Raw genomic sequence first — 12,221 nt, forward strand, 5'->3', positions numbered from 1 at the left:
ACAAATTACGCTAATTGATGCCTTACGAATGGTATGTTTGGACTACATTGCATCTGCCGACCTTTTGTATTAAATTTTATTAAAATACATTAAATTATACGGCAATTGTTCAACCACTTCATCAAAAACTATTTAAAGGAAGGGGACGATTTTGTCATATGGGAATGGGACACTCATGAATATTTAGAATACAAAAACCATAATTTTCAAATATTAATTAAAAATTTCTAATAATTGAGGTGTATAAGGATATTTATCAAAATGTTGCTCATTTTCAAGCAGGTACAAAGAGATAAGAGCCAAACATCATATGAAATATTTTTTTTAAAAGTAAATATGACAGACTCTTTTGAGTATTTGAGACCATACGTTATATGCATGCAAATAGACTCACAAGCATACAAACAAGATATCATTGTTCATACATACAGAAAAGTCATAGCCAAGTACAATACAGCTAATATAAATGCTAGTATGGTTAACCTACCAAAACTGGCATTGTTATTCACATTTAGCTAAACCAAACTTTACGTAGAACAGAAACATCATTATCTATATTATTAAAAGAGAATTACCCATTTGAAAATATTCTTACTTCATTAATTAAACTCTCTTTTTTTGTGCTTGTCTTTTTCAGTTGCATTTATGAAATATCCTAAAACGAATAAAACTGCATAATTTATTACTTATCTTTTCAGTTACATTAATGAAATATGATTAAATGAATTTAAACTTCCTATTTTATTGTTTGTCTTTTTCAATTACCTTAATGAAATATCCTTAAATAAATTTGGACATAATGTTATTTAATCAACCAAAAAAAACTCATGAGTTATCTTTACGTGCATAATTTTAATAATTGAGATTTTTAAAAACGTGCATCATTAAAATGTTACCTAAAACATGCAGCACTAATATATAACATGCATCAATAAAACTAGAATTTGACTCACACAATTGTACGGATATTATTTTCAGTTGATTAAATTTAAAAATAATTATTTATTCAAAACATATTTAAGAATGGCTATGGTTTTAAAAATTATATGGTATTATTTGCTCATAAGTCATTTGTCATTTGATAAATTGTTAGAAAGAAAATTTTAGCATAATATAACTCAGTTGTCATTTGCTAAATTTATGGTTTTTATTTATATTGTTTGTTATTTAATTATAATATTTTCATTTTATATTTGAAAGATAAATGAATTTTCTTTCAAACAATATTTTTGTAAATGTATTTTTTTAAAAAATAATCAATTAAAATTGTTATTATCATTGAATATCATTATTTTGACATAATATGAGTTTTCGTTTACATCAAAACTTATTATATTTTAGGATAATTTTAATTTAAAATGTAATTTCATATTTTTCAAACAAATTCTAAAAATAGTTTTTAAATATTTTGTTATAATTGTTAAAAAAATATTGAGTTGTATTTCAAATAAAAAGGTAAAGATATTAAAAATATTCTAATTAAAATATGTAAAATTTAATATAGTTTTAAGAAAATGGTCAAAATAAAAAAAAAATTACACATAAAATAATCATGATTTTTGTTAACTGGGCGGATCATTATTTATATGATATCGCACACGAAAGAAAAATTTTTGTTTTTAAAATTATCTAATTAACTCTATACTCATTTTTTTATATTTTTTATATGATATCACACATTCGTAAAAAAATAGATAGTTTAAGATGCAAAAAAATATATTTACTTAATGAATATAATATGAACGAATATTACAAATACATCATTTAATAAATAAATAATTAAAAACTGAAAATTCATACCCGCGCTGGCGCGCAGATCAGGGTCTAGTGTTATTTAAGGAGTGATTTATGATTGAGGTTACTTTGAGCTTAACAAATAAATGAAAAATTATAGAAATAGAAAGAAATAAAATGATGAGTTCAAGCACACAAGAATGCATGTCAATAGACCAATGATGGCAACTGGCAAGAGAGTGATGACTTAATAAGAGATGATTCTTCAACACCACTTTAATTATATGTTTTATACAAATGATTAAAAGTACATTTTGACAATATTTCATAAACATAATGGTAGTTAGTAGTTATGATAAATAAATGTGTATCTTATATTGAGAAAAAACCTTACCCATGATATAATTTCTCCCCCTAAGTTCACTTTTTAATCATAGTCATGGCTTGCCTAACTAAATCTTTGACAGTGACATCCTACTTAACCCTTAAGAAAACAAACTGATTTGGTATGCCATACATACATTTTCCTTTGTCCTTGATAATATACATTCTTCTAAAACAAAATTCACAAAACATTAAGCTAAAGTCATAATAGATAAATTGTATAAGAATCAAACTGTCACTGACTATGATTAATACATTGATTACTGAAGACTAAAGTACAGATATACATATACATCATATCATTTTCATATGACGTATATGTAAGATAGACATGGACTACTGAAGACTAAAGTACACAAACATATTCATATGATGTAGTAAGATAGACATGGACTACTAAAGACTAATGTACACACGCATCCAGTATATTAATTTCATATGATGTATGTAAGATACAGATGGATCTATTCTTATTTACATATATCTTTTGTATACAAAGTTATGTACATCTATTTTCAGGCTTACAACACTCAAGTGAGAGCTTCCCAGGATATGACGAGAAGACAAACCAGTGTCTCTCTTGAAAGTGTCAAGACCCATCCTTCAAGGGCTTAAACGCAGCCAAAACAACAGCTACTTTGCACACAAGAAACCCCAAAGTCCCCACCAGAATGTCTCTTGGAGTGACTGCGAATGCAGTGGGACAGTAGCCTCTGACAGCTAAAACCAACGATCCTATGGCCAATGCGAGACTCAAAACAGGAATCTTGACTCTTCCGGTGAGGATTTGACTGGAGGATGAGGAAGAAGATCCTGGTGCTTGCAGTTCATCTACTGATCTCTGTAGGAGCAACAAGTAGAGAAACCCAACTGTTCCACCAAAGAAGAAAGCAACGGCGGAATTTCCACCTAGAGAGAAGGAAACGAGAGAGCTTCCGAGAAGGATGAGAAGTGCATCATAGAGAAGCAGAGAGAGTTTCAAGTTTTCATATTCTTCCATGCTCTCCTCGTTGGAAACGACTGTACTGCCAATATTGGGAGGAGCTGAAGGCGAAGAGATTTGATCGGAGTCAGTGAGTTCGGTGATACGAGAAGGTCTGAGTTCCACCATTGACAGGTCACTGCTCTCTCCAAGCAAGATATCATCCACTTCAAAATCATATCGGTAGTAAAAGTAGGCTTCTTCTACATTGGTCTCTCCAAGAACAGGTCTTTTAACAACCCACAAGCTCACTCCTCCAACTCTCCATTGTCCTAAAACGTGAAAACAGAACAACACATGACTCCCAAAAGCTTAACTAAAACAAAGCTATCTATGTGAAAGAAGCTAACCAGACTCAAGACTGATCCAAACAGCTCTGATTTTGCCGAGTTCCGGCCCTTGAAACGTGAACTCATCAACGGAGCCTCTCTGTAACTTGAAGCTTTCATCATTGCTTGACAAAGTTGCAGGTATTGTCTGTAACACCGAATCACCCTTGTCGTCTATCAAGCATAAAAGAACTCTAGCATTCATATCACTGATCCCTGAACCGAACACGTTACTTGTCTGCAGCTTCACCTTATAAAGAGAGCGAGATTCTCTCACAGTGGATGATGGGTTCGCACTAGAAACTTTCACTTCTTCTGCTGGTAAGAGACGCAAAGGTCTTGCATAACTCTGGTAATCTAAAACCACCAAAACTTTCATCAGTCTCAGTTGATTAACGAGTGGAAACAGAACCACAAGTGACATCTTGAACATAAGCTTCGATGATCAGCCAAACTGAGATATAAACAATTAGAATAGGAGAGATGATGTTACCTTGATAATCGGATGTTTTCGAGCAGACTGCACCGAATTGAGTTCGACGAATTCGACAGGAAAGGTTTTTCCTTTTAAGAAATTGAGATGATGGGTTTATCGTTAACCTCGCGAAAGATAAGGGGTTAAGAGAAATTGATTCCGTCGCCATTACAGTTGCAGCAACTCTCGCGGTAGAAGAAGAAGAAGAGAGACGCCGCACGGCACATAGAAAATGCAGACCAGAGAAGCTTCCACTAGAGGGAAGAAAAAAAAACATTTTTTTGTGAGAGACATTGAAACTTCTGTTCAAGACAGAGTCTTTGTTCAGGGTGGGTTATTAATGAAGTGGAACCGAACCGGTAATCCTTTATTTTATTTAGTGCTCTTAACAAGAAACCGTTTTTTTTTATTTTTCCATTACAAGTGGAGAAGATATCATCTAATCATGGACATGATTCTCTAGCTAGGCCTAGGACAAATAATTTGGTCAACATGATCTCTGCGCTGGAACCATCGGCTGAGTTTTAAATCACATTTGATATATGAGAGAAGAAACACCAAAGTCCCCACCAGAATCTCTCTTGAAGTGACTGCAAATGCAGTGGAACCGTCTCTCTGACTCAAAACTGGAATCTTGAATCTTCCGTTCAACTGATCATCTCTGTAGGAGCAGCAAGTAGAGAAATCCAAATGTTCGACCAAAGAAGAAAGCAATGGCGGAAAAGACAGAACTTCCGAGAAGGATGAGAATTGCGTCATAGAGAAGCAGAGAGCGTTTCAAGTTTGCGTATTCTTCCATCCTTTCCTCGTTGGAAATGACTAAACGATTTGTTTTAATTTTTAGGAAGTTAGGTAGAGTCATGGAGTTGTTTACGTTGGTTTGTTATCTATTTCTTTATAAACCTGTAAGCTTCGGCATTTGATCAATAAAAAAAGTATTCAGTTCATTTTCTCTCATTCAGTTTCTAACAAGTGGTATCAGAGCCTGCTAACCTAACGTGTTGCAAGTTTGTGTGAGAAACAGATAGAGAGTTCAAAATGAGGAAGTTCTTTAAAAAAGAAAAAAAAACTGCAAATGGCATAGTAAATGAAAGCACTCCAAAGAACTCCAAACGTAACAGTGTTGAAGCAAATGCAAAATGAGTTTGCAGAGACACAGAGGTAAACTTCAAACGAACCAAAACAATACACAGAGAGAGAGAGAGAGAGAGAGATCACCCAAATGGCATCATTAACTTTGAGCTTGGCTGCCTCCGAAACCTGTTAGGCCTTGTCGCCATTAACACACAAAAAACGACAAAAGCATTTTTGAAAAGAAATAAGAGAGGGAAGAGGAGAAATTACCTTTTCGGCATGAAGATAAGAAGCGGGTTTTGGTTGCTTCGTCCTCCCATTCCACACCTTCAATCCATCTTCCTCTTCGCAGAGTATGATGAGTCCATCTTCACCCTGCTTGCCACTATGGGAGCTGAGTGGAAGCTTTTTTAGATTTGGACAGTCCATTATCTCGACTTTCTCTAGAGATGGAAGAAGCAGAGGACTCCAATAGATATTCTTCAGCTTTGGTAGACTAATCAACACAAGACGATTCAGCTTTAAAAAAGGAACAATCCCTGATTCTTCAGCTTTCTCTTTGTTTATTATATCTTCGACATCGATTCCATAGTCTATTACTAACTCTACAAGATTTGGAGCGAATATCAGAAATGTCAATTCCTTAAGACATCTGCAATCTCCTAGAAACACTAGAGATAGGCTGGAGAAGCATATGTTCCTTGGATTGTGTAGAGGCCTAACCATCTTGCTTTTGTTGCATATTGTTCCCATCTTTATCTCAGAGATGCTGCAGTTATTGTTACCGGAAGTGATAATCCAGATGATTCCAGATCCATATTCGTGATGACTACCCTTCGGGTACAACTTGTCAACCTATGAGAGCTCAAAAATTTCTCCAGAGGTAGAGGATCATCCTTAAATCCTGTGTATAAAACTTCCAAATTTTTCAAGGTTTCCAACTCCTCCACTGTGTTGAGATCCGATGGAAAAGTTAAAGCCAATATTATCAAATTCTGCAGCCTTGATATCCCAGCAATAGTCGGGAGTCTAGGCAACCCCAAGTGAATTAGTTTTTCCAACTCTTGTAGAAGACACATAGGCAAATCACTTATACCAGTTGCTGCCAAGTTGAGATATTGCAAGGAAACTAGTTTTGATATTCCATCTGGCATTTCAAGCAAACTACCATTTCTCGATAGATCCAAAACAACTAGCTTTGGCATGGACTTGAAGAACTCCATCGATATATCCTTCAATACGTTATCATTCATGAGAAACGTTGTGAGTTCGAGACATTCAGGACTACCAGCGAGATGCCCAATACAGTTATCCATAAGTGAGATCCTTCGCACGACTTTCCAATTCTCAACATTTGGCATTTCACGTAACCGAGCACCCGCATGCACAATGAAAGCATCTTCTTCTTTTCCAAAATCAGATGCAATCCACAAGGCCATTTCACGAACAACATCATGCATACGCATAAGCATTGCGCGATCCGGTTCAACCTCCATCAACAATGATGCACGAACCAGACTACCATAGCTAAACTTCAAAAGCGGAAGGATCTTATCATAGCTAAACTTCAAAAGCGGAAGGATCTTATCTTCCATGTCTGAAAACTTAGCAGCGTTTGAATTTAACTCATGAATTGCATTTTTCCATTCTTGAATCGTCCGTCGGTATGACATGGCCTCGCCAATGACCGTAAGTGCAAGTGGTAGACGATGACACTTTTTAGCAACTTCGGCTGCAAGCTCTGGTATGCTTGGATCACTTCTTAACGTAGTCTCTCCAACTACCTTTTTGAACAACTCCAATGCATCTTGAGGTAGCAAGCACTGGACTTCCATCTCAGCATCGACTCTCATACGCCCACAAACTTCTTTAGAACGAGTGGTGAATACTATTTTACATCCATTTCCTCTATCTGGGTAAGGGACTCCGATCTGCGTTAGTTCTACTTTTTCCCATAGGTCATCCATCAACAACACAAACTTCCTCCTCTTTAGGACATTGTGTATAGCACACGCCTTTTCCTCTTCGTCTTTCCCGCTCCAGTCTTCTCCATCGAGGCCTAGTTTCTTTGCAACCTGGTTTTGAATCTTCTGGATTTGTAGATCTTTAGACACCTCAACCCAAATCACATCAAAAGTATTCTTTTTCTCGATAAATTTATTGTTGATCTGAGTGAGGAGTGTAGTTTTTCCAACTCCCCCCATACCGTGCAACCCCATAATACCAACACCATCATCACTCATGAGACGGTTCCATGCTTTTTCAAGAACCTCTTCTTGACCGACTATTGTAGGTTGAATACGCCTCTCTATCACCTCAGACGCTGGAGCTTTCCCCGCTACAACTTCAAAAACCTCTTCAGATTTGTGTTTCTTAACCTCGCCCAACGTTAAGAAGACCCGTTTCCCATAACGATAACTCAGTTTTAAACTTTTGGAGCAAACCCCACAAACGCATAACCTTTCGAGCTCAGTTGTTCTAACATTGACCAGACCATTGACGTCACTTTCGAGCTTCTCTACTTTAGTAAGCCATACCTGGACTTGAGAAAGCCTTCGTAGACCTTTCATCTCCTCGTTGTCCACCCTTGTTGACAAATCATCTCGCCTTCCCTTCAACTCTTCCATGGCTGTCTCCAACTCTCTGAGATTTTCCTCAAGGTTGTGAATATAGCTCGCTTTGACACATAACCATTGAGAAAAACTATCCACAACTTTTTCACATGACACTGAGACAGAGAGACAACCACCCATCGCTGCAGCTACACAAAGAGTTTTTTTTTTTAATAAACTCAAGGAAAAGATAATTTTTGGGAGAATTGTTTGGAGAGAAGAAAAAAAGAAGATGAATAAATTCGTCTTACAAAGACGTATAATTGCTGAGAGCTCAACGATGCATCTAGTTGCAGAGAATTCAAAGATGAAATTAATGGCTTTGTTCCAACAACTATAACAATGTTTCAATTATTAACAAAGAAGAAAAGACAAAGCTTTGGATAGAAAGGTGGAAAGACAATGGAGCATCCACACAAAATTTGCCACACCGTATAATTTATATGTGGTCAGATAAGATATCATATATATGGCCTTTTGCAAAATTGACCTGCAACTCAAAATCAAATACAAAAATAACTTTTTTTTTAAATTAGTTTTGCTCTATTCACCCGAGAAGTTCATATAATTCACGAAATTATTTTTTTCTTTTCAAAAATAACATTTTTACTCTCTCACTTTCATCATCTTCAAGTAATTACAATATTGTCATTGTCATCAATACCCCAACCACCATGAACAACCAATTTGAAGCTCTTAATGCTCCCAAAATCGATTTACCCTTCTTTTTTCTCCTTTCTTATGAACTAAACACAACATCTCTCACCTTCTCTCTACATTCAGCTAAAAAAACTCAAGATTTTGATTCTACATTTTTTATGGTTTATAGAGTTATAGAAGCTAACGATTTTGGGTGGGTCACTTTCGTTTGAGATTTTGTGTGTTTGGAGAAACCTTATGTATGCTAAGGAAGTTATCTCACCAATTTAAGGTATGAAATCGAGTTTTTTTTTCAGATCTGTTCGTCCAGACGACTTACCTGGGAAGTCGTCTGGTCAATGCAGAGGTTATTTTTGCAATTGACTTTGAAATCTGTTTTCTGAGACGACTGAAATATAAGTCGTCTGCTTTTGTTTGGTTACAAAAAAATCTCCATAGAACCTAGACGACTTACATGTAAGTCGTCATAGATTAGTTTTGCATTTGACTGGATTTTATCAGAATTTTGACTTTCCTGGATGACTTATTTTTCAGTCATCTGGTGAAAAATTAAAATATCAATATTTTATTAAAATCCGACTACTTACATGTAAGTCGTCGTAGGTTAGTTTTGCAATTGAAAAAAAAAACTTCAATATTTAATTATACCCAGACAACTTACAATTCAGTCGTCCGTCCGACGACTTACATGTAAGTCGTCCAGGATTTTACTCCGGGATTCTGGTCAAACCTCGTAAATCCTGGACGACTGAATTGTAAGTCGTCTATATATAATTAAATATTGAAGTTTTATTTTTAAATTGCAAAACTAACCTATGACGACTTAATTATAAGTCGTCGAGTTTTAATAAATTATTGATATTTCAATTTTTCACCAGACGACTGAAATGTAAGTCGTCCAGGAAAGTCAAACTTCTGAAATAATTCATTCAAATGCAAAACTAACCTATGACAATTGAAATGTAAGTCGTCTAGCTTTTTTGGAGTTTTTTTAAACCAAACAAAAGTAGGTGACTTGTTTTTCAGTCGTCTCAAATAACAGATTTCAAAGTCAATTGCAAAAATAACCTATGCGTTGACCAGACGACTAATATTTTAGTCGTCTGGAAGACTTAGATTGAAGTCGTCCGCGTCGATCTTTAATAAACTTTCGTTTTCTTTGTTCTATGTTTGCTAATGTATTTTATTTTGAATTTTTCAGATGATGCGTCAGTTACATGCAGTGCATGGAGAATGATTGTTGAAAGATGGATGTTGGAATTTTGTGGTTGATCATTTCAAAGGAGCGAGAATGTTATTTTTGAGTGAAGGTTCGACACATGATGATCTTGTTGCAATGACTCAAGAAGATTATAACCTGGACATGAACACAGAGTCTGTGGAGTTAACCTACTCATTACAACAGAGTCTTTGTAAAATTTTAATTGCAAAAATGACCTAAATGGATGACTTCTCTCGAAGTCTACTAGACGACCTCCGTGGATGCCGTCTCCGTAAATGTTTAATAAACTTGCATTTTCTCTAAAACTATAAAGACTTTTTAACAGTTTCTTGTTAATTCATGTTTATTAATGAATATTTGGGCTACTGAATGAAATTTATAACTTAAACTGATCCGAGAAGACTTCCGCGGAAGTCTTCTACGCTAGTTTTTAAGTCTTCAACGCTAGTTCTTAAGTCTTCTACGCTAGTTTTTGAATAACTTGTATTTTTAAGAGTGATAAGTAACTTAAAGATATGTAAAACTCATATTTTCAAAATACGTTTCCTCATTTAATTTTACTAAATTTGACTAAGTTTTTCAACACAAACTTATAAAAAATATGATATGCGTTGACTAGTTACTATTGTTTGTTTCCATCTCTTAAATATTATTTTTATAGACACTAATGATGATTATTGTTATGAGTTGGAAGAAGGGTTAAAGTGCTTCTTAAAATGTTGTATCAATATGAAGCTACCAACATTCTTGTTTATTAAGATGAGAAAAATGCCATTGGAGTTTATTATTGCATATGAGAGTTCCAAAGATAAGAAAAAGGCTATTGAAGTCTATTATTTCATTGATTTGTAAATGTGTAAACACATTGTTATCACATGTATTACATCTTGGAAAACATTATTACTGATTTTACAAAAAATTCACAACTAAAAGAGTAGACATGCAAATCACAAAACAGACCACAAACAAAACTATTATAGATCATTCCTCTACATAGACAAGCTTTGACTCCACTTGATATGGAAGAAGACTTCGCCAGAAGACTTCGCCAGAAGACTTCCTGGAAGTCGTCTAGTGCATTATATATTAGATGACTAACAGGTAAGTCGTCCCAGAAGTCTTTCAGATCTGAAAAACATGCATATCAAATCCAGATCTGAATAAACCTGCATATAAAAATACGTTCAAATGAGTTAAAAACAGAGAAAATGAGTGGAAGATTAGATAAATCTACCTTTATAGAAGACACAAAAATACATATCTAAAATTAATAGATCTACCTTTAAATGAGTGGAAGATGAGTACCATCTGATTAAAAACCTGCAAAAAAAAGATAGATTATTAAGAAAGACATGAGACAAAACTGAAAAATTCATATAAAGTTTCGTGTTTTCAAGTCAAAGAGATTAGAGTGAGTTTGGAGAGTCTTAGTTTGGGAAAAATAAGAACTTTATACAACAAGAAGTTATCAAATGAAGAAAAATCAGACATAAAAACTTACCAAATTAAAACGCTCAGATATATTATGAAAGGAAGACTTCGTCAGAAGACTTCCTGGAAGTCGTCTAGTGCATTATATTTTAGACGACTAACAGGTAAGTCGTCCCAGAAGTCTTCTAGATCTGAAAAACCTGCATATCAAAAAACGTTCAAATGGGTTAAAAACAGAGAAAATGAGTGGAAGATTAGATAAATCTACCTTTAGGGAACACACAAAAATACATATATAAAATTAATAGATCTACCTTTAAATGAGTGGAAGACGAGTACCATCTGATTAAAACCTGCAAAAAAGATAGATTAGTAAGAAAGACATGAGACAAAACCGAAAAATTCATATAAAGTTTGGTGTTTTCAAGTCAAAGAGATTAGAGAGAGGTTGAAGAGTTTTAGAATGATGAACATTACATTTTTGTTGCAGCAATTTGAGAGGAAGAGAGAGAATGTGTAATTTTTTCTTTACATGGGGAAACAAAAAAAATCCAATTAGGTTAAATATTTTTGATTCAGACGACTTCCAAGACGACTTACTTGTAAGTCGCCCAGAAGACTTTAATATTTTTAGCGGGAAATTAAAATATTTTTAGCGGGAAATTAAAATATTTTTAGCGGGAAACTAAAATAGAAGACTTCCTATACGACTTACAAGTAAGTCGTCTGGTTTAAATTATTTAAGTGGGAAAATAAATTTTTTTTTAATTTTAGGCGGGAATATTTGGACGACTTACATGTAAGTCGTCTGTTTTAATTTCTTCACCAGACGACTTCCATGGAAGTCGTCAAGACCCTAAACATAACCCCTAACCATAATTAACAAACTAAACACTTCATAAAATCAAATTAAACTTCAAAAGTGTTTACTATGCACAAAAATAAACACGTATTGGTAAAAATTTAATTTTTCAAAAAAACATTCAAGCTTTCCAAAGTCTAACTCTAAGGATACATATAATACTACAACATATGTTGTTAAACCCTAGACCAAAAAATACCATGATTCACTACCTGCATTCATCTATGTTTAAAATAATTCAATTTTGTTATATTTTAATTTATATCACTTAAAACTGTTAATAATTACATGATTTTAATTTTTCGCTTATCAAAATATTTTTAAAAAATTTTATAAATTATTTTTAAGATCAGCTACACCAGAAGACTTACTTTGAAGTCGTCCATACGACTTCCAACATCTCAGACGACTTACTGGGGCTATATTCGCAAAAATGGCTTCTGTTTTTTGTTTGGT

General features: G+C 34.2%; 1 protein-coding gene and 1 pseudogene across 1 annotated transcript; both read right to left on the reverse strand.

Annotated features, from left to right (window-relative positions):
• Window positions 1–2,527: 2,527 nt before the first annotated feature.
• On the reverse strand, window positions 2,528–4,210 carry LOC106433595. Its single transcript, XM_013874422.3, has 3 exons — window positions 3,923–4,210; window positions 3,451–3,786; window positions 2,528–3,372 (listed from the first exon to the last, which is right to left on the reverse strand). Exons 1-3 carry the CDS (start codon window positions 4,179–4,181, stop codon window positions 2,708–2,710), a joined length of 1,260 nt encoding a protein of 419 aa, XP_013729876.1. The 5' UTR covers window positions 4,182–4,210; the 3' UTR covers window positions 2,528–2,707.
• A 721-nt stretch (window positions 4,211–4,931) lies between these two features.
• LOC106433594 lies at window positions 4,932–8,012 on the reverse strand (annotated as a pseudogene).
• Between the last annotated feature and the right edge of the window lie 4,209 nt (window positions 8,013–12,221).

Source organism: Brassica napus, chromosome C3 (assembly GCF_020379485.1).
Source record: "Brassica napus cultivar Da-Ae chromosome C3, Da-Ae, whole genome shotgun sequence".
Taxonomy (NCBI): Eukaryota; Viridiplantae; Streptophyta; class Magnoliopsida; order Brassicales; family Brassicaceae; genus Brassica; species Brassica napus.

What these genes read in the sequence shown, in the direction of transcription:
- LOC106433595 (XM_013874422.3), bottom strand. Translation starts at nt 4,181, where the DNA reads ATGTTTTTTTTTCTTCCCTCTAGTGGAAGCTTCTCTGGTCTGCATTTT. An exon ending in GAAAACATCCGATTATCAAG is followed by an intron (nt 3,787 to 3,922) that starts GTAACATCATCT and finishes TGGTGGTTTTAG; the next exon opens with ATTACCAGAGTTATGCAAGA. An exon ending in TTGGATCAGTCTTGAGTCTG is followed by an intron (nt 3,373 to 3,450) that starts GTTAGCTTCTTT and finishes TTCACGTTTTAG; the next exon opens with GACAATGGAGAGTTGGAGGA.